At 40.6% G+C, this 20,885-nt stretch overlaps 1 protein-coding gene across 5 annotated transcripts in view; it reads right to left on the bottom strand.

The window, feature by feature from the left end:
* ATXN7 (ataxin 7) overlaps window positions 1-20,885 on the bottom strand; it is a 91,111-nt gene that overhangs the window by 58,819 nt on the left and 11,407 nt on the right. For 3 of the 5 annotated variants that reach the window (XM_052778350.1, XM_052778353.1, XM_052778349.1), the window contains 3 exons: window positions 13,608-13,700; window positions 5,233-5,493; window positions 4,490-4,558 (listed from right to left, as the gene is read on the bottom strand). In XM_052778350.1, coding sequence (XP_052634310.1) covers window positions 4,490-4,558; window positions 5,233-5,482 — 319 coding nt within the window. In that variant the 5' untranslated portion in view covers window positions 5,483-5,493; window positions 13,608-13,700. Of the gene's footprint in view, window positions 1-4,489; window positions 4,559-5,232; window positions 5,494-5,631; window positions 5,757-13,607; window positions 13,701-20,885 lie in introns of those variants that run through there. The other 2 variants (XM_052778352.1, XM_052778351.1) reach the window with 2 other exon arrangements.

Genomic DNA, 20,885 nt, shown 5'->3' with positions numbered 1-20,885 from the left:
AAAAAACCCAACCAAAGAAAAGGGACTGTACATGTAACTGAAAGAATGAGATGCTTAAGCTCAAGTAAAGACACCCCATGGTTTCAGCATGCACTAAATATGGCATTAAAAGCAAACACTCAAACAATTTTAAATTGTCCAACCAAATCTCCCTTCTGTTCTCCACACTTTTATTTTCCATTCTGAGATGCTATAGCTCCTTTTGCATTTGTATTATTATACATATTTCAAAATTATTTCATGAGTCTATGTAATAATCTAGCAGACTTTCACCCCAACTGCTTCAAAAGGGTTGCATACATTAACAAGTATTATTGCAAGTAATGATGATCTCTGTTAAGAGCAGATAGGTTCTTTGTCTCTCCAATACAGCCTTGGGGGTGCTGGTGGTTTGGGGTTTTTGTTTTTGTTTAAAACAACATACAATATAACTGGTAGCAACTAGAAATTTACTGCAGGGAGAGTCAGAGTTTCTTGGCGGGTGAGTGAGGGTTAAGCCCCCAGTCCCAATAAACAACTTTAGGCTTCATTGTGCCTACTCAGAGCTTCTCTACTCTTCCACAGACCAAAATGAGCCAAGCCGTTGTCAAATTTTGCAAGAAGCAAAAGCTCACTCTCTTGAAGCCTGTCAAAGTTACCAGGAATGAACTCTATGCTTACAAATACAGTTCTATTTAGAGATCATCTTCACAACAATAACGGGCTAGAAAATTTTTTAAAAGCAAACCAAATTCAACACAGGTTAGCAAGAATCTCCTGAAAAACAAACTTGTTTGCTGAAATGTTTCAAGCACTGATCACAAAGTTTGACACTATGAATCATTTTCTTCAAATGAAAAAGTATCAGATACTAGAGACACATCAATCTCCTTTTGAGACCTGCTGCATCTCCAAGATGAAGAGAGTGGATGCGAGCACGTTGGTTGCATCTGATGGCACACGGTCCCAATATCACACAAAGAAGTTTGATAGATGCACTTCAGTGAAGTTTCATTTTAAAATATAAGAAAAAAATGCATGGAGAGGACTAGATTTTCTGCCTCGCTGTTTTAGAACGCGTTTACAAATTATAATGCAACATGCTATACTTGCTTCATATACCTGCTGTGTGGCACGGGAATCACACCTTTAGCTGGTTCACAAGCAGTAATTAAGCAACTGTATGAGCTAAAAGATTCTGTCACGTGAACTACATGTGAAAGTAACTGAAGTACAATTGCTTCTAACACGCTCTTATATTGATAGTATTGCTCATCACAAGAAGATTTCAGTGTACAAAGTCAAAGTCAATTTTAAAGCATACTTTAAAGTAAAATTTTCCCATAATGATGTATGCCCCTTTCTCATTTCCATCTGTTGGGGATTTTCTGTACCAAAAGCAAGCCAAGTCCATTGGGCCTGTACCTTACACCTGCAGCTCTAATTTCTACATCAAAGCTCAGAGTGGACTGTTACTGCCTCAAAAAGCAACATGCAGGAAAGCACCCAGACAGTTTCTCACTTTTGTGAAGGTCTGCGAGTATCCCAGCAGGAATGACTGCATATTACGGATTAGCAGAATAGAAAGCATATAAGAGCAGTGAAAAAGAAACAGGGAATTATGAGAGACAAACATTGGGAGTTTGGGAAGCCCAAATCCAATTTCTAGTTCTTACTTCAATGTGAGCTTGGTTATGTCAAGGAGGGTTAGATACAGAAAAACGTGTTTGAGACTATGAACTAATTTTAGTTTCCTGATCCCTACATGGAACTGGCATCACTGACAGGTATTAAGGACTCATCAGGCTTCACAACCACCAGCATGCTGAGAGAGGAGCTGCCTGATCAGCAAATAGGAAATGCCAGTGACAAAGGTGTGCCTGAAATCCTGCCTCCCTCCACAGCTTGCAAATGTAGTCCTGGAATTACACATCCTTTATTTCTTTAAAAGAATAACAGGCATCCTTCTTCTCCTTTAAAGCATAACGAAAGGAGAAGTTGGTAATGCTAAGCCCCTGTTTAATACAGTGTTACAACAACAGGAATATTCACTCTTTATTCAGGAGACCCAAACTCTACTGCTTGCAAGACTGAAATCCACCCCTTGCCACCAGGCAGGCTGACGACAAAGCTATTCCCACTAGAAGACACAGAGAAACAGCATGTGGGAAAGGAAAACAACTACAACCCATAACCCAGTGGGTACACAGGCCGGTGGGAGCCTGACCTGAAAGCTGGCAATTGTTAAATAAAGAAAATAGTTCTTGGTTTTGAACCCAGTTCTAGTAAGTGGGCTGTAAAGTCATGTTCCCTCCTTCGCTCCCTCTCCAGGCCATGAATATTTAATTCTTTTATGCAAACTGGAAGAGTTGCAATGCAAGGTTAAATTAGCCTAAATAACCTTGAAGTTCTTTTGTGAAGTTGGGCCTCTGAGTCAACTCCCAATCTGTAGAGAAATAACTTCCTTACACAACGAGTTCTGTTCTTAGCCATATTTAAAATACTGTGTGGTTCCATGACAAAAATCTTGAGGTTAGAGTTGATTAGACAAAATTTGCACCTTCAGTTCACCCTTCTGTGTTAAGATCCACAGTTTAGACAGTCCCATTATTTAATAAATGTTTGTTCCTCAATTTTGAATGCAAAATTCTTCCTGGGAAAACCAATCAGTTACAGTATTCTCAAAATTTTATTTGATAACGCAACACATACATATGCTGGCATGTTTTGCTGCTCCCCTAGTTCTTTAAGTGCAAATTTAATTAATACTACTTTTGCTTTATTTTGCAGTAGGCTGAGGTCCCTACAGACTAGCTACAGGTATACGCCAAGTTAGTGTCTCATTCATATGTCATAGAACAACCAAAATAAATAGACTTCTGGAAGCCTGACAGAGCTACTAAGTTTCACGTTTAATTCTCAAAGTGTTTTATGAACTTCCTTCAATTCATAACCCTACAAATCATTCACATGGTTGGAGTCAGTGCAGAGAAGCTGTGCCTCAGTGGTCAGCCTATGCATAAACAGTTTCATGATCTCTCTCCAGAAGGGGGCGGGGGGGGGAGAAAAAAAAAGATTATTCTTCACCCTGCCAGCTAATCTTTAAAATCTGGAAACCTTCTTCACCCTGCCAGCTAATCTTTAAAATCTGGAAACCTCAGATGCTTGCATTTTAAGAGGTAGAAATAAGAAAGAATGTTTGAAAATCCTTATTAGTAAAATCTTTACTAGGATAATGTGTGTGCTTATTGTTATAAATGCTGTTTTAGCACTTGAATGATTTGCCTATTCAGAAAAATAAATTAAATATCCAACATAACTGTTAGATTGGAACTCAGCAATGAAGTCATAAAGTGATTTTTCAAATACCTAAGAACTCACTCATACATACACTTAGAAGATGGCAAAATGGCACAAGTGATTCTGAATGCTGCAGTATAGCTGTCTATTACATCTTTCTTACAGGTCAGTGACCACCGACTCTGGCCCTAGAAACTGATTTTTTCCAAATTTGAGCAACACTAGGAATTCTACAATAAACAGACATTTTGATTCAGCCTCAATATGGATCACTGCCTCCCAATCCTACTAGCCCGTGCCGCCTTGCTTTAGGTTTCATTTGCTGTTTGTAGCTCACAAGTAGGTAAGTGCTGAATCAGATCATCTCCTAAGGTCCCTGGCAAGTCCTGTGTTCTGTGATCATAAACCAAGTTTACAAACTCGGTCTTCCATTTCTAAGAGCATCAAATAAATGACTCGGGTCTAACTGATTTAGTATTTAAAACAACGAGGCCTATTCTGTGGCACACGTCTCAGAAAGTCTGATGGAACCAAGCTAGTTCCAACAATATTAAGAAAGTTTTAGAACATTTCTCTACTATAAAACAATTGTTAAACTGGAAAAACAAACAAACAAAAAATTGAACATCACAAACCAGACCCATGGCTGTTTTTTTCCACTCCCTGTTACAAAGTCACCAATAATCTATAGCTTTCATTCATCATCTGCTTACAACTTCAAGTAGCATTGCTACTCTTGAAACAAAGTGGGCCATTAATGGGCTTTTGCTAATCACAGGTGAAAGGTCACTGTCGTTTAGCAGTACACTAAGAAATAAACATAACACCTTGACATGACAGAGAAAGGGATCAGTGTTCAAATACTGACATGGATTATATTAAGAATCAAAATGCTTTAGCTCAAGAGAAGATATTATCAGTGCTGGTCACACAGTTTCCTTGGGACTATTTATAGTCTAAAAAAAAAAAAAAATCCAACTATAAACCCAGTAAAGACACTAAGTAACCTATGCCCTACCTTGTAGCTTTGAGATTATACATTAATTTAATAATAATGCTAATAACGCCACTCACTGACAGGCCGCAAGTCCCAAATCCAAAGCGACGGGATTGAAGTTTCCTTTCTCTTTCCCGTGCACGTCCTCTCGTACCTAGTTACGAGCAGTAAAACTTCTCCGTGCGCTTTTCTTCAAGAACGAATAGCACTCACCTTCTCGGCAAAGTCGCATCGCTTCTCGGTTTCTTCCGTATTCCTTGAAACTTTCTTCTAATGCTGTTCCTAAAAGCAAAAAGCCACAAGATCTCCGTCAGCGCAGAAGTCGGACTGACCGGTAACCCGTTCCCCTACAGGAACAAACCAGCCCATCGGGGACACGCTCTCCTACCCGCTGCGCCAGTAAACACGGCTTCAGAGAGACCGAGAGCTGCCGTCCCGTCCCGTCCCCCGGAGGGGGCTGCGGGGCCGGGGCCGCCCGAGCCGCTGTCAGCGGAGGGGGATGCCTCACCTGAGGCTGGAGCTCTGCCCCCCCGCCCCGGCCCCAAGCCCGGGCTGAATCGAGGGCAGGAGGTGCCGGCCTCCGGGGACCGGCTCAGACCTCTCCTCGCACCGTGTCCCGGATTACAGGAACTGGGGCAAGCGCTGCCCGCTCCGCGCCGCTCCCGAGCCCCAGGCCGGGGGGCGCCTCCGCTCTCGGGGGCCGCGTACCGGACAACGAACTCGGCCGCGACGTTGGATGGGGGTGGGCGGGGAACGGACCCAACCTCCGCCCGCCCCGGGCCCGGGACCCGCGGCGCCCTCCTGCCGGGCACCCCGCCGCGTCCGACCGGCGCCCCGCGGTTCCCTCCCGCGGCGGGGCCGCGCCCCGGGGCACCCCCCAGCCCGGCGGGGAGCGGGGGCCGGGCCGGTAGAAGGGGTTGGGGGGGGGGGGGGGCGGGGAGGACACGGCCGCTCACCGTCGTTCCCGTGAAGTTTAGCAGCATCGACCCAGTGGCTCCAGGGCTGCCCCAGCATCGCCTCGGGGCTGGGCAGGGACCTGCGCTCCCCGACGGCCGCCATTGCCGCTGCGGTGGCGGCGGGGCCGGCGCCGCTCCCGCCTCCTCCGCCTCCGCCTCCTTCGCCGTGGCGGGGCCGCCGCTGCCGCTGCCTGGCCGCCGCCGCGCTGCGCTGCTCCCTTCTGACGTCACCCGCGGCCCGCGCCGACATTCTTTCCGCTGCTATAATGTAACGAGAAAAAAGTCATCGGGCGCTTAAGGTGGCGCCGCGCTTTTAAGGAAGCGCCGCGGCGGCTGTCAGTCCGCTCGCTCTCCTCCCCGCGGGGAACCTGCGGCCCTGGGGGGGCGGCGTCGACTCACCTCTGCGGCGGCCTGGGGGGCAGCAGCCGGCTGCCCATTATTGTACGGGGAGCGCTCCCTTCCTCTTCACCGTGTAGGTGAGGCGCGTTTGTGTGTTTGCGCTAACAAAGCGACGGAAGGGGGGAGGTGGAAGGGGTGGGGGGTGGGTGAAGAGAGCAGGGCTACGCCGCCCGCCAGGCGCTCCCCGGCTCCATGGGCCGCCTTTCTCTCTCCTCACCGCGGCCCGCGACCCTACAAAAACAACGGCCGCATCACAACCCCGCCTGGCACCCGCTGCCCCGGGAAGGGGAGGGGGGGGCGGACCAGCGACGCGACGCGGCGGGGCGGAGCCGGGCTTAGCGCGCCCCGCCCCTCCTGGCCGGTCCACCTTAAACCCGGCGCCTCCTTAAAGGCAGCGGCGAGCAGGAAACTCGCTCCGGGCGGGCGGCGTCCGTGTCGTCCCCCCCCCCCAAGGGGGGGGGACGACACGGACGCCGCCCGCCCGGAGCGAGTTTCCTGCTCGCCGCTGCCTTCGTTATCCTCGTAACCTGTCTCCCGGGGGGGGGGGGGGGGGGGGGGCGTAGTTCTTTTTAAACAACAGCTTTTTTGTTTGTTTTGCCTCAACTTCGGGATGACGTCGAGCGGTGTTAAAAGCGAGGGTTAAAGGATGCTTTCGTGCCTGAAAACTCTTAGCAACAAAGTTTAAGCTTTGCAAAATCAAGTTATTTGATAAAAAAAAAAATATCTGGGTTTAGAATCCATTTATTGCAGGGTTTTCTCTCCAATCGACTAAAATGTTCAAGTAGCAATGTCAAACTTGCAGGCCATGATCTGCAAAGATTTCTGGCCACGCTCGATGCCACTGTCAGTAATAACATCCTCGATGAACAGGCAAAAACATACATAAATCTGATCTGCTGCCTTCTATAGGTACTCAGCCCACGCGTAAGCTCGAGAGCATGGGACTCATGCCATCAGTGCAACTGCTCGCAAATCCCATACGTGTATTTGCAAAACTAGACAGCAGAAATCAAAACTGTAAATAAATTTGTTCAGACCACGCGGTCCCAGTCCTGCAGAGGTGTATACGTGCGGGCTTAGCTAAGGCTTTGCTATTTTCATTTAAAGTGTGGAACTATACAAGCTATAGATGTTTCTTTCCAAATTTATGCACATAAAAGATGTATAAATACAAGCTCATCAGACAATCATCGTATGAGATGGGATAGGTTGTAATTATAATAGTTTCAGCGTTCCACCCAACTGATAATTCATGTCACACTGAGAATGTATCTTGTAAAATTGTAGATCTAATACAGAACAGCTAGTGAGACTTTTCTCTCCTCTTGATCACTGCAAGTCTAACTTAACTCCTTAATAAAAGGCAAGCACCACGAGATTTAGATAAAGAGAGCAACAATGACTTCTGCTGCAGACAGTTGTAGCAGGATTAATTAACAAAGGCTATCAATTTCTTGAGCTGGGCCCTGATCTTTCAGACGGTTACACTTGCTCTTAACTGTACTGTAGCTTCCCAAAACAGTGAAATAACTCTTCATCTTAGTCTGAGCATGAGTAAAGGTGTTTATGGAACCAGCGTCTGAAGATAAATGATGAATGGAGGGCATTATTGTTTGATTAATTATCAAACAGTATACTTTAAAATACAGAAAGCTACTTCTAATTAAAGCTAAGAACGTCACTGGAAGAAAAATGTCAGTCAGGTGCTAAAGAATTTCTGAACAGAACCTAAGCTTTTTTTGTGGTGTAGAAGCCAGACAGGAAAAAAATCTATGACTGATTTCTTTCAAGCTTAGTTCTTCAAGTACTCCACAAATGGAGTCCATAGCTGAATTCAGACTCCAGCCATAGGATAAGGCAAGTTACAGACAGAACAACATTCTCTGTGTCAAATATTCTGCTTTATGTTACAAACTTCATGCATACAGCTCTCCTTTGTTCTGGAGAAGGCTGTCAGAAAGCTGCCTCAGCTGCAGTTTGAAAAAGAATCCTCCATACATCCGAGTGTCCATGAAATTCGTAAAGGCTTTTTCTATTATTTATTTTACTTAGATCATAAAGCAAATGCAGTGATGGGTGACCAAACAGAGCCATAGAACACCATCATCTACCTTTTAATAGTGACAGATTTTACCATGGAATATCAATTTAATGTTCACACATCACATGATTCTTTTCTTTAAATATTACTCATGTACGTATGTCAAATTACGCAAAAGTAAAATGGCTTAATTTGGCAAAATCACGTTGATTAGCTAACTACTTTAACAAGCCAATATATTACTGAATTTTCAGTTTCTAAGGTTGATACTCATCAAGTTACTCAAAAGCGCCTCTTGCTTTAAAAGTGCCAGCCAAACAGGTAAAGCACACATCACTTACTTCATACAACTTTATCCCCTTTCTTGCTCGTTTTTGCTCTTTCAAACTGGTTGTTGCATTTTTTCCCCTCCCTCTCTCACAGCTTTTCTTTCTTTCCTATATATTCCCACTCAAGATCTAATTCTGCAGTCTGGGCCTCAGGCTGTCCTTTAGTAAACCTTCTTCCACTAGTAAGGTATTTTCCCACTGTGTCGTGAATACATCAGTATTCCAGTAGAGGGAGGAAAGTGGCAGCAGCAAGATCAGTTCATCAGTTCAATGCACAAGGCCGATTAGTCAGAGAGCAGGAATAGGGGCAGGTGAAAAACTAATTTTACAAGGACTGGAGGTGGAGAGAATTTTCTTTTCCCACTAGGTCGAATATGTGTTTGGGTTTTTTTAAGCACACAAGTTCAATTCTCTTAAATTGTTTCCATAGTGCTATACATGCATGCATTGATGATTTTAGGGAAAAATAGGGGAAACCCTGAAAATCCATCATGTTAGAAGGAGATCAGAATTGAAAACACATGTACAAGCTGTAGACTTTGAACAGAGGTGACTATTACAAATCCGAGGCATCCAGGTCAGGAATATGGTCATCCAAAGCTCCCCTGGCAATCAGCGGAGACCCGGGGATACTTTTGGGATCAATTTGGTCCCTCCCGGTCCAAAGCACTTTTTGAAGAAGCCGTTCTCTTCCCACTGACCATGGAAGTAGTCAAGGATGACCATACACATAAATTAGGCACCTGCATTAGGCACCCAGAATTAAGTGGGATGAATCTGGTCAGGAGCTGGCAGAACACACAAGTGTGGAAGGCACTGCCTAGAAGCCAATGCTCCTTTAAGAGAACAAAAATGGGTCCAGAAATGCTACCAGTTCAAAGGGCTTAACTGAGGAATCTTAACTGAGGAAGCAAAACAGCCCAAGAAGTAGCATTGGGACTGAGACAGTGTGTGAATAACCATAGACTGCTCGTACATGTGAATGAGAACAGGTATTCAGAGAACTGAGAGAACAAACAACGAGGAGCTAAGTAAAGCTCGGATAGAAAGTGGAGAAGGAAAAATGTGAGGCAGGAAACAGTGGATGATGCAGAGAAAACAGCCAAATAATGGGACGAAGAAAGCATAAACAAACAAAAAATATAACACAGACTGCAAAAGGAAAGAAAGAAAGGAGTCAAGAAAGAGGAAACAAAACATACAAAAAAGGATAACCCACAGTTTTAAAGCTCCATAAATAGATTTAACAATGTATTAAACATGGTTGGCAATACTATGATTAAATGTGTGCCTACAAACAGCATGCAACTGCTTAAAACTGCAGAGGATGGTTATTTTGCGGCATGACACTGCAGGCATTTTTTCACCTGTACTGGCAGGTTTCATTCTTTTGCCAGGTGGTCCGGGAAAGCTGTTCAAACAGGGAACACCTACCTCAGCTGTTCAGTTAGAATCTGTAAGACAGCCTCCATACAGAACCTGAGATATAATAGCTCTTAACTGGAATGAAGAAGGAAGGATGAGTCTGCAGCCGAACTCTTTTAAGAACAGAAGTACAGTGATATGATTCACCAATCATTTTCTGCAATGAAAGTGAAAGGATACAAGAATTGAAGTGCGAAGGGAGAGACAGGGAGAACCTACAAGGGTGTCACTTTATCAGTACTCAGAAGAAAGAAAAATAGTGAATTCACAAAAAAGTCTGTCAAGGAAAAGATGTGAGGGGCATTACAGCATTAGAGGAAATCAAATAAGTTAACTCTAGCCAAAAGGTATGAAATTATTAAGAAGGGCTTAAAAACTAAGAACAAATATTATTAGTGAAAACTTGCTGGTAGATGAGATTCAGGATGAAATGACAACTCAAGTAGCTGATATGCTGAAGTGAAGTCCTGACCCTCCCATCAGCTCCTGCTGACAGCAGTAGAACTGGGAGTACCTCTTGTGCATTTTAAGATATGTCTCCAGTATGAGAAGTATAAGAATGTAATTGGGCAAGTACGGAAGCAAGAGATAAAAAGTTCATATGAATCAGGATGTCCGGATGATGAGATAACTATCCAGCCATAACAAAACAGACCATTTCATTTAAGCCCCACTATGGAAAAATATTAGTACATTAAGAAAAACGCATTATGGTAATCTGTAGTTCGCTCTCCCCTCCAATGAAATCAAGCAACTTCTCCCTTTATAACTATACACAGGACTGTGATCCTGCAGAATAATAATCATGAGCAGCACACAATAAAAAATTATACAACAAACCATGCCAGTCTATTATCCTTTTTCCCACAGATCCTGGGAACAGGTTGATGTGTATAATTTTATTTATGAGTAACACTTCAAACGGGGAGCCGAAGATGCTCAGAAGTGCTGGTATACAGCTACATTAAATACTGGAATATGAAATTATTGTGGATACCTACTATAAACCACCTGTACCAGGGCAAAGAACAATATTGTTAAGATTAGAAGACTAACTTAAAGCATCCTTTTCTGAGGAGAAGGAATGGGGGAATGGAGGCTAATAAATATAAGTAAATCTGCCAAGAATTCTGCATTAGGATGAGGATGCAACAGATGCCCCTATACGTTTATCCAAACATCACAATGACTATACTGATGATAGTATAACATTTTTAGAACCAAATTATAAGCCAATGACATTTCCATGTGTTAATAAAGTATACAGTACCTAGCAAAACATTGCAACCACTTCCTTCTTTACTTTATTATATGCAAGTCAAATTTCTGCAAGAATTGATGACACAGTGGTCTAAAGCACAATAAGGAGCATAAGGAATACAGGAACACAGATCTTTGCCCTGCTTAGATGTCACTAAGTACTGTCAGTTCTTGAAGAGAGTTTTACAGAGAAAGCACTGAATAGTGACACAAAGTTTTCAAGTGTTAAAGGTAAATAGGTAAAACTACACAAAATACATCCAGTTAATGATTTGGAAATCAGACTAATGTTTATTAATTTTACATAAGGTATTGAAATCACCTTTTGAATTTGGAAATGTTAAAACAATTTCGGCAACCTAACTATGCAGATGAATCATTTTAATCAGAGGAATCAGAAATGGGTATGACCTTTTAAATTCTCATCTATACACAGAGAATATGATATTAAAATTTAGAATGATTAAAATACACAGCTGTTCAGGTCAATTGTAACAAAACATTAGTGCTGAATTTCCATTTATTGAAATCAAAGCACTTAATGGGAACAGTTTGACAGCAACGATCTTCTGATGGAAGCTAACTACCACGCAAGGTTTCGTAACCCTGCCTGGTTTCTTGCCAGCTTGTTTACATGGCTCCTTGGCAATCCATTGAGGCAGAACACTCTGGGTCCAAGCACAGCCCACAGGGCCCAAGAGTTCCTTGAGACAACAATGATCCCTACCTATGATGTGAAGCTGCCTGAGTCCTAATACCCTCAGAAGCTTGACATGCTGATTAACATCAAATCAAGGATCCTGAGAACCCTGGCACAAGCAAATTTAAATTCATACCATTCTTCTCACGTTTGATTGCTGCTTCCTGATGCTACCTGCACTGACCACATGCTTACCAAGTTAGCAACAAAATATCACACAAATTGAACATGGACAGGTCTACAGGACCTGACAGGATGCATGCAAGGGTTCTAAAAGAGTTAGTTTGAAAAGCCATGGATGTGAACCATGAGATTGCTGGCAAACTGGCTGAACTGCTGTGCTCAAAGGGTGGTAATGGCTCAAAATCAAACTGGCAATCAGTCACAAACGGAGTTCCCTGGAGGTCAATACCAGGCTCAATCCTATTCACTATCTTTTAAAATGATCTGGATGATGGGAATAAATGCATCCTCACCAAGTCTGCAGATGACACGAAACTTGGAAGACACATAGATACACCCGAAGGAAGTGTCACCGTATACAGAGACTCTGACAGGCTGGAAGACTGGGCCAGTTCAAGAGACACATTAAAAACTGGACAGGGTCCAGCAGAGGGCCAACAAAGTGATTAGAAGGTTGGAAAACTTACTGAAGAAATGCTAAGGAATTGGGTTTGCTCGGCCTAAAGAAGAGAAGGCTCAGGTGGGATGTAATCACAGTCTTCCAATAAGTAAAACATAATTATAGAGAAGATGGAGGTACTTTCTTCACAAGCAACACAGTGACGGGGCAAGAGGCAACAGGCACAAGTTGCTTCAGAAGTTCTGTCTGGATACAAGAAAAAAATATTCACTGTGAGAACAATTAAATATTGGAACAGGTTGCCCAGAGAAATGGTGGACTTTCCCTTGCTGGAAATATTTAACACTTGGCTTGACCAGGCCTCGGATAACCTGCTTTCAACAGAAGGCTGGACCGGATGATGTCTAGAGGATTCTTCCAATCTAGACCTTCCTGTGATTCTATGGAAATCTGATAGATGTTGTGGCCCTATTTAGTGACGAGGAGCAAGGAAGTAGATAAGAACAATGCCAATTTTTGCAACCCCAGGTACTGTGGGTTCACTAATATAGCCAATTCTCAGGCTGCTGGAAAATCCAGGGAAGCATTTTGTTACAGAAACTTCAGATACTACAGCTTCCAATGTTACATACTGCAGGAGCCACGCCATGACAAACATTCCTCGCTCTTCCTGAGCCCAGGTTAGCTCTGCCACTTAAATAAGTTCTGCAGACCAGCTCCATGCTAACTGTAATGGCCCTTTCTGCTGCAATCCATTTTTAAATATATTAAAAGATGATTTGCACAGCAAATACTAGCCAGGCTATAACAGACTAGATTCTTCAAGTCTGTGCATAAGAAAAATGCAAACTTAGAGTGAAGTCTTTTCTTTTGTGATGTCAAGCAAAAATATACAAAATGGTGAAATGCACGTGATGATAAAGAATAGAGATAAATGCAAGGGAAACCGAGAAAGAAAGAGATATTGTTTCAATGAATTAGCAGTACCTGATAAAATAATCTGCACTAGCAGCTTTTTAGCCAAAATTTCAATTTATTATCATCACTTTCTCTTTTTCCTATTGTTCTGCCAGGAACACTAGTCATGGAGAATAACCCCACTGTGTTAGGCAACTGTGCAGTCTTTACCTTAGTTTGCAATTCTACTTTCTGAACTTGTAAGATAACAAAACTGATGCAGCTGGTAGGCTATGGTATATACCAGAGCCTAACAGCCTACAAATGCTTTAAAGTATCATGAAAACGTGGAAATAGACAAAAATAATTATTCAGAAAAAGAAGTTTACTTCTTCTAAAATATAATAAATAAATTAAAAATATTGCTTGTCACATCTTACTAGTTCAAATCACTTCATCTAAGTGATTGGGAGATATAATTCAACTTACTTTTATCTTTTTAAGTTTGACTGTTCCATGCATTGAAATCCCTTTAAGTTGATTGTAAAGTCGCTTTACTTCCCACTGAAACATATATTAAACACCTGCATTTTAAAAAAAAAAAAAGTCTCCCCACTGCATCTGGTAACACTTCAGACTTGCTTTGCAACCCTGCTAATATCCTGTTCTCCACGCTTCTCACATCTAAAGTATGTGAATATTATGCTTAAGGAAAATATTTGAGTAAGCATGTCACAGTACCTTGAAAGTATGGTGAATCGCTGGGTTGATTTATCAATTGATCTTCATCTGTTCAGATTTTGGAAGCTTTCTCTAACTTGTACCTGATTAATTCTGAAAGAAAACAAAAAAGAGTACAGCAGTAAGACATTTGAAACCTTATCTCCATTTAATAATTATAAATGTATCTATTTAAAAACTAATACGAAGCATTTTATCAATTTTACAAATACAGTTTCTGCAATGGATTTAAAATTGAAAGGTAAGCAGAGAGCTGTTATGGACTCTCATGTACAGAGCAGCTCTTTAAATGGCAGCCTGACATTACCAGAAAGGTATGCATTGGATGAAATCTCAATCTTCAGCCCAGTTACTGCACTTACATCGACTATTACTGACCAGATTTCCAAGCAGACGGTTGTGTCTGTATCACAAGCTGGTAACACAACAGCGCTGGATTCCTACACAGGATTTTTCTAGAATATAGCACAACTCCAACAACAGGGGCTCTCGGTACACAGTCATCGACATTTTTACCACCATGTCATAGAACATGGATAGCTAAAAATGATCCCTCATGTAATAGTTGTTAGTGACTATTACTGTATCGCTGATGAAGAATTTAACAAAAATTAACAGAGATGTACAGATTGAGGCCTTTCTCACAAAAGGAACTTTTATCATATCAAGCTCAGGTTTTTAAAATCCTTTCATTCAGTGCTTATAAACTTACTGTTTATATAAATCAAATTTAAGCCCAGTTTGCTTTGGTTTAACATAAACCAATGCCTAATTGGTTAAAGCTAAACCAAAGCCCTGTTAAAAAAAATTTCAACCATCCTTGTGCACAGGTTATATTAAAGAACAAACAACTGATTTTTATAAGTGCTTTGAAATTAAACTGGTGATTTTTTTTCATCTACTAAAAAGTCATGAAGCTAGATATAAATAAGCCAATCTAGCGCTGGGACTGGGTGACACTTCAGAGAAAACTATTTTTTTCCCCTCCAAGGATTAAAGTCCAGACAAGAGGAATGCAGTCCAAGAGGGCATCCAAGCCGTCCCACAGGCTGTAGGGCTCTGCCCCACTGGAAGGTGCAGAACGAAGCTTTTCCTGGCTTCTGCTGCTCCTCTGGGAAGCTGTCTGCAAACTGAGTTCATGTCTTTAAAGTTTTCTTATGCAGTGAGGATAAACCCCTTTTTTTTCTTTTCTTTTAAACTGCAGCTTAGCAGCTGACACTATCTTGACTGAGATCAGTTACAGATATATTTACTATTTCTAAGCTTTACTCTGCTCAGTAACATACTTGATCCTAAGAAGCACATCCGAGCTTAAGTGTATTCTAGTTACTCCATAAAATCCAAAATTTTCTTGTCTTCAGTGGACAACACTTGAAAGCAAGTCCAGTATTATTTTCTCTCTCCTCTGCAGTCATTGTTCTGCCTTATGGTTAATAAAACTGATTGTTAACAAATTTCTACACTAGTCAAAGTCTCAGAAAACATTGTATTTCCTTGTTACACATACAAATCTCATTGAATACTACAGTATAAAACCTTCTCTTCAACTCTTGCTGCTGCTTACTGGGAAAGGCAATGTACTGCTTGTTAAAAATCCTTTTTCTCCTTTGTTTGTTTAGGACAGGAGACTGAATTCATACGGACCATACCCTTCACAGATCATTCAATGTTTATCCTCAAAGTCCCGATCCCTTCAAGCATATGACCTCCCTGCTGTGGAAATAACTCACTCCATCTCTACCCCAATTTCTTTAGCGGATATGAGAGTTCTATGTGCAAAATGCTCTTTCTTTTATCCTGACATAAATGTTATTTGTTACATAAAAAGCAAGTTCCATTGCTTCATGCAGAAATGAAAACAAAAACTACTTATAAACCAGAAGACGTCTCCAAAGACTTAAAAATCTAGAAATAAGGCAATAAGTGGTAAGTACAAAAACCGGACCAGATGAGGGTGAAGGAAGTATCAGCAAAACTTTTATTCCTATATAGGAGAGATCAGAGCGTACTATGTCACCACCTGTGAATTTTGCTGTAGGGATTACATCTGGAGCTGAGTCTGAAGGAAGTTAAGAGAATAAGTTTCAAAAGAGTAAAGTGACAACTTAACGACCCTTTAAAGAGAACTCTTTCTCTGGATAATGGGTGGCAAAGAACAGGAATGATTCTTGTTGAGAATTTACAGCAGGTCAATTACAACCACAACTGTCAGCAAAGAGTAATGCGAGGAAGCGATCGGATGATTGAGAATAAGTCAGGAGGAGCTCTCTCTCCAGAAGGTAAGCACTTTGGTAGCCTGGAAAAGAGAGCGCTAGTTCAAAGATGGAAAGATGACAAAAATAGTCAAAGCAGCAATCCAAGAAAATGGAAAAAGGCCTGCATTTTCAAACCAGTGAAGCAGACTTGGCAAAATGTCACTCTTGATGCCTGACTATAAAGGAAACTTGGTTGCTATTTAGTACTTCGAGAAGTTACTGATATGCAAGACAGGAAACCACAGCCTGGCAGAGCAAAAGCTGTATCTCAGTCAAAATTGTATCTACATAGACTTATATAATAAAGGCATAGTTATGATGACTAATGTGTATTATCCATTTAAGGGAAACATACTTACATGAAAATTATAATTACAAAGCAACTCATTAAAATACAGGAAATGTAAATGTATGTGATAAAGCATCCCTAACTTTTGAAAGTATCAAAACTAATGCCTCAGGTAACAAAACTCCTTTAACTTTTCAGCTGTCAGAAATAGGTACCAAAGAATGTGCCTAAACTTTAGAACATTCTTTCTCCTTTGTTATCTACTAAAATCCAAATCTAAGATAAAATACAATGTCTACATTTATATAAACAAAGATTTGGACATGCTAGGTATAATCACCCCAATACTGGGCTCCATTTAGACATTTTGTTTATGGGGATAACCTAATGAGGTCTTATTCTGCCCCTTGGAAAACTGGGTGCAGGAGGAGTGTGTTGAAGAAACACGACCTGGCTGGCAGAAGGCTAAGGGCTGCTAGTAAGAGTAAATCAGAGCAATTCTCAGGCTGATCTCATTTGCGCTGGAGACTGACTCAGGACCCGCCAACTACAGAATCTCAGGGGGTCAAAGGTGGTCTAAGAACTCTAAGCTCTACCAATACAGAATTGGCCCTCCTATTCTCTTTGGGAGACACAATTCTCTACATCTTCACAGATTAAAAAATAAATACCAGCTACACACTTCAAACAGAGATTAGATACCAAACTTCTGTAAATACCAATTACAAAATTGCAGCATCTCAAGATTTCACATAGCTCCTACATATACCAATATAAAATATTTCTCAGAATTACCCAAATATTTACTATTATTTGTGCAAACACAAATGCAACAGAATATTCGGTGCAAAATATAATAATGATATGAGTTATTTTGAAACCGTTTCAAACATGCATAGGTATCTTCATAGATAATGAGAAGGGCCAAACTTAAATAACTAGTATCTTAGTTGCTAAATAACTAGTATCTTAGTCAATGGAGAAGTGACACCACCTTTTGGATAATTCTAAATAAACTGATAAAAATTGCAGAATAATTATGCACGGCAAAGTGCACTTGAGGGGTCTTAACTTTGACTACTATCATTTTCCTTTGTCTAATGGCAACAGGAGAAGATCTGCATTCATTATTTTGCTCAACAAACCATGTTATCACTAATTTTAGTTTTATCTTCCAACAATTTCTGTTTTAACTAGAAGTCTTCTTTAGCAGTAAGATTAACAAAGTCACAAGAAGCCTTTGCATATTGCACTTCAACTGTTTAAGTACAACCACATAAAGCATAGAACAGGTTAAAAAAATACTTGCTTTCAGAAATAATGAAAGATATTCTATAAGCGAGTATCTTGTCTTATATTTCAAAAGACCTGCATCTTGCAGTATGATTTATACCACCATTTGAAAGTTCAATCCATAAAACACATTAGCTTACTGCATCTAAGATAAATAAGGACAGTTGAAATTATATTTATACATTCCTTTAAAAATGGTATTTATATACAACTGTAGGGAAGAAAAAGATATGTTCTGCATTTTATGCCACAGGAACATTTCATACCAATTACAACTTGTATTACATCAGAAACACAAACAACAAAAGACTGGTAGCAAGCAGTAAGACACTGGACATCAGGATTTTCCATTTTTTTAAATAAATAACATCCCGATTGGCTCATTTAAAAGGGTGCATGAAGTAAAACAGTAATGTTAAAACAAATATACAAATGTGTAAAATAAACATAATTTTCAAGACAGAAAGGCACAGCTAATCAAGACAATGCAGAGTACATGATTAACATGATTCGCAAAATTTATTACTAAGCTTCTCTGTTAAAGGTAATATTATTCAAACTACACCATCACAGTTATTGCAGATTAAAGATTTCAAATTAGCTCCCCATGTATATCATTATTGTGAGTGGTTGCATTTTATCTGTCTAATTTTAAATTACTGCAGGCAGATGAAAGTCATCTTAAAATCTGACTCATAATTTAGGTACCATACCACTAACCTTAACAGAGATGCTGGCTCTTACACAGGTACAACACTATTCTCAATGTAAACAAAGGACACTGGCATGCACCCCAGGCTAAGGATGTCAGCATTTTTCAAACACCTTTCTGACTGTTCCATTTTATGGTGATGCAATATGACCTACATTTTCAATGGCCAAAGAGAAACAGAGAGATAGAAAGGGAGGAGATAGAGAAAAGAAAGACAGACAGACCTTTGCTGTCCTTATCCTCCATTAACTACAGCTTTAACTGTCCCTCACGGAGATGGTAATGGGCAAGAATAAAAGCAGAATAACCTTACGGTAAATTCTGAATGAGAAGCTGAAAGATAGGCTAGTATAAGAAATAGCAAGATTTTTTTTTTCTACAATTCTGTGAACAAGTACATAGTAATACCCTCAACAGGAAAGAACAGTAGAATCAATAATTTTATAATCAGTTGCCAGTACAAAGCTGTCTGTAATACAGATGCTTATTTTACCACCTTATATTTCCCATCATGTTCCTACCGCTTCATTTCTATGTACTCCCTTTAGATCTCAAAATGAAACACAAAATAATCCACATCATTATCGTCATTTTTACAGACAGAGAAATTGAGGAAGAAGGAGTGATTTGCCCACAGTTACTTACCAGGCCCAAGGCAGGGTTACGAACAGAAAGCATCACTCTTCATTATCTCTGCACTGTGCAATCTATTAGGGACTGTGATACCTGTCATCCTAATACATAATCTTGACATAATACCAAAATTATCTCTATCTTGTCTTTCTTGCACATGAACTTCACACAGAAAACTGTACTAGATTACTGCTAACTCTCAGAAAGCTTTCACTCACAAACGATACACCAGATTTCTCAAATTGGCTCTGGAAATGCACTTGACTGTGAATTGTAAAACTCGGCATAAAATGCCCGTGAGTATTTTTCACTATAAACATGTAAAAATAAAGACCTAATTAAAGCTTTCGTTGATTTTTCATTCTTCTGCAACTAAGGCACCTTTTCTTTCAAAAATCAGCAGTTTTCCACGGTTAAACTAGTACATTAAGAAATGAAAAGCTTGTTGCTAGGGTTCTATTATGCAAAAATCAAGATCATCTGATTTTCAGTTACTCTTTTTTAGTGCAAAAAAATGTCTTGCAGAATATTTTCAAAGCCCTTGCAGGATCACAGCCCCTTTACTAAAGCTGGTAGTTAATACAATAAGCAATGTAACAGTAAATCATTTTCATATTATTGAAACTGAAGGCCAAGACTTGATTTTAAGTATACCTCTGTAAATCCAGAGTGACTCCAGCGCTTTCCGAAGAGTTTCTTGGGATTTGCACATACATAAACAAGACTGTAATTTGGCACTGCGTTTGAAGCCAGAGATCAATAAAATATATATATTAATCCCTGGTTTTGAACTGTATTTATTACAACAATAGCTTTCTTATCAAGCAGTATTCATCTCATGAACTGCAATCATCCCTATGCAGTAAGTGCTGAGAAACTGTTGTTCCTTTGCTGGAGCGCTGCTGCCTTTTCTAACTGCAATGTTACATCAAACTGTTTAGTAGTGACGAGTTAGGAAGGCAAACAGCACCTATACGAAGAAAGGGTGAGGAAAAAAGTCAAAGCTTATCCTGCTTTAAAGAGAAGAGACAGAGTGGAGAGTCAAGAGACAGATTGCTAACAGGTATGAAGGAAAGGTATTACCTGTAAAATTATGGGAAGGAGTTTAGAAATTAAGAGGAGAGGATGGACACTGGAAAGGGAGGATGGGGGGCAGCGGCTAGTGGAAGACACAATGTCTTAAGCAAAAAGAACTATTTCTCCAGCAACACATGCCCATGTGACTGTGAGGAAATCCTCATTTGTTAAAATGAGATTACAATCACACATTCCTCCACTCCTATTATCCCTGGTTGCACCTTGGTCAATCTATTTTAGTCTTTGAAACTTAATTTAGTGGGAAACTGGTATTTCTCCCATTATAAACAAATTTATTTCTGTTAATCTAGGACAAAGTCTTGCTGATATAAAAGAAATCTCTTCACTATTGTCGGCATCACTAAAGCTCTCTTGTGCATGTTTCACTGCAACATTTTCTCAGTTTCTCTTATTTTTTGCCCTTTTTTTCGTTTCTTTCTTCATAGTATCTCTGTTGCAGTTCAGAAGGGAGAGAAGCTGAGGTGACACTTTCATTGCTGTCCAACACCATAAAAATTCCAGCTGGAGAAGCCAACTGGTGCAGAGACTTGCAGGGTCCCAGCCAAGCAACCAGAACAATCCTTCCCTTTACCTACCAGTGACTGCCATCTAGAGTCAGAGCACACCGCCTCACATGAAACACAGTATTGGTAACAAGAAGGAGAAAAATGTTAGAGCAACGAGAGAAATGTTAATCCCACCCCAAAAAAAACCAAGAACTCACATTCTAGAAAGTTACAACTAGCTTAAAAAATTAAATTATTTGGGTTTCTCTTCTTAACACGCCTTCTGACTTATGAGCATTTGGCCCATGTCTCTCTGCTTTTCTCCAAAAACTGCAATTGCGTTTTGTTATAAACACTTAAGTTGTACACGTGGGGAAAATACATATAAAATAGCACTATGCTGCTTTTAAAATAAATCCTGTGTTACAGATTGTTTGCTAAGAAATATGCTAGGCCATGCTAAGAAACTCTATACAAAATTTCATCATCAGCTGAAGATGCAACAGTCACCTT

The sequence above is a fragment of the Harpia harpyja genome, chromosome Z (assembly GCF_026419915.1).
Source record: "Harpia harpyja isolate bHarHar1 chromosome Z, bHarHar1 primary haplotype, whole genome shotgun sequence".
NCBI classification, from domain to species: domain Eukaryota; kingdom Metazoa; phylum Chordata; class Aves; order Accipitriformes; family Accipitridae; genus Harpia; species Harpia harpyja.
This window is presented reverse-complemented; position numbering and strand designations above follow the sequence as displayed.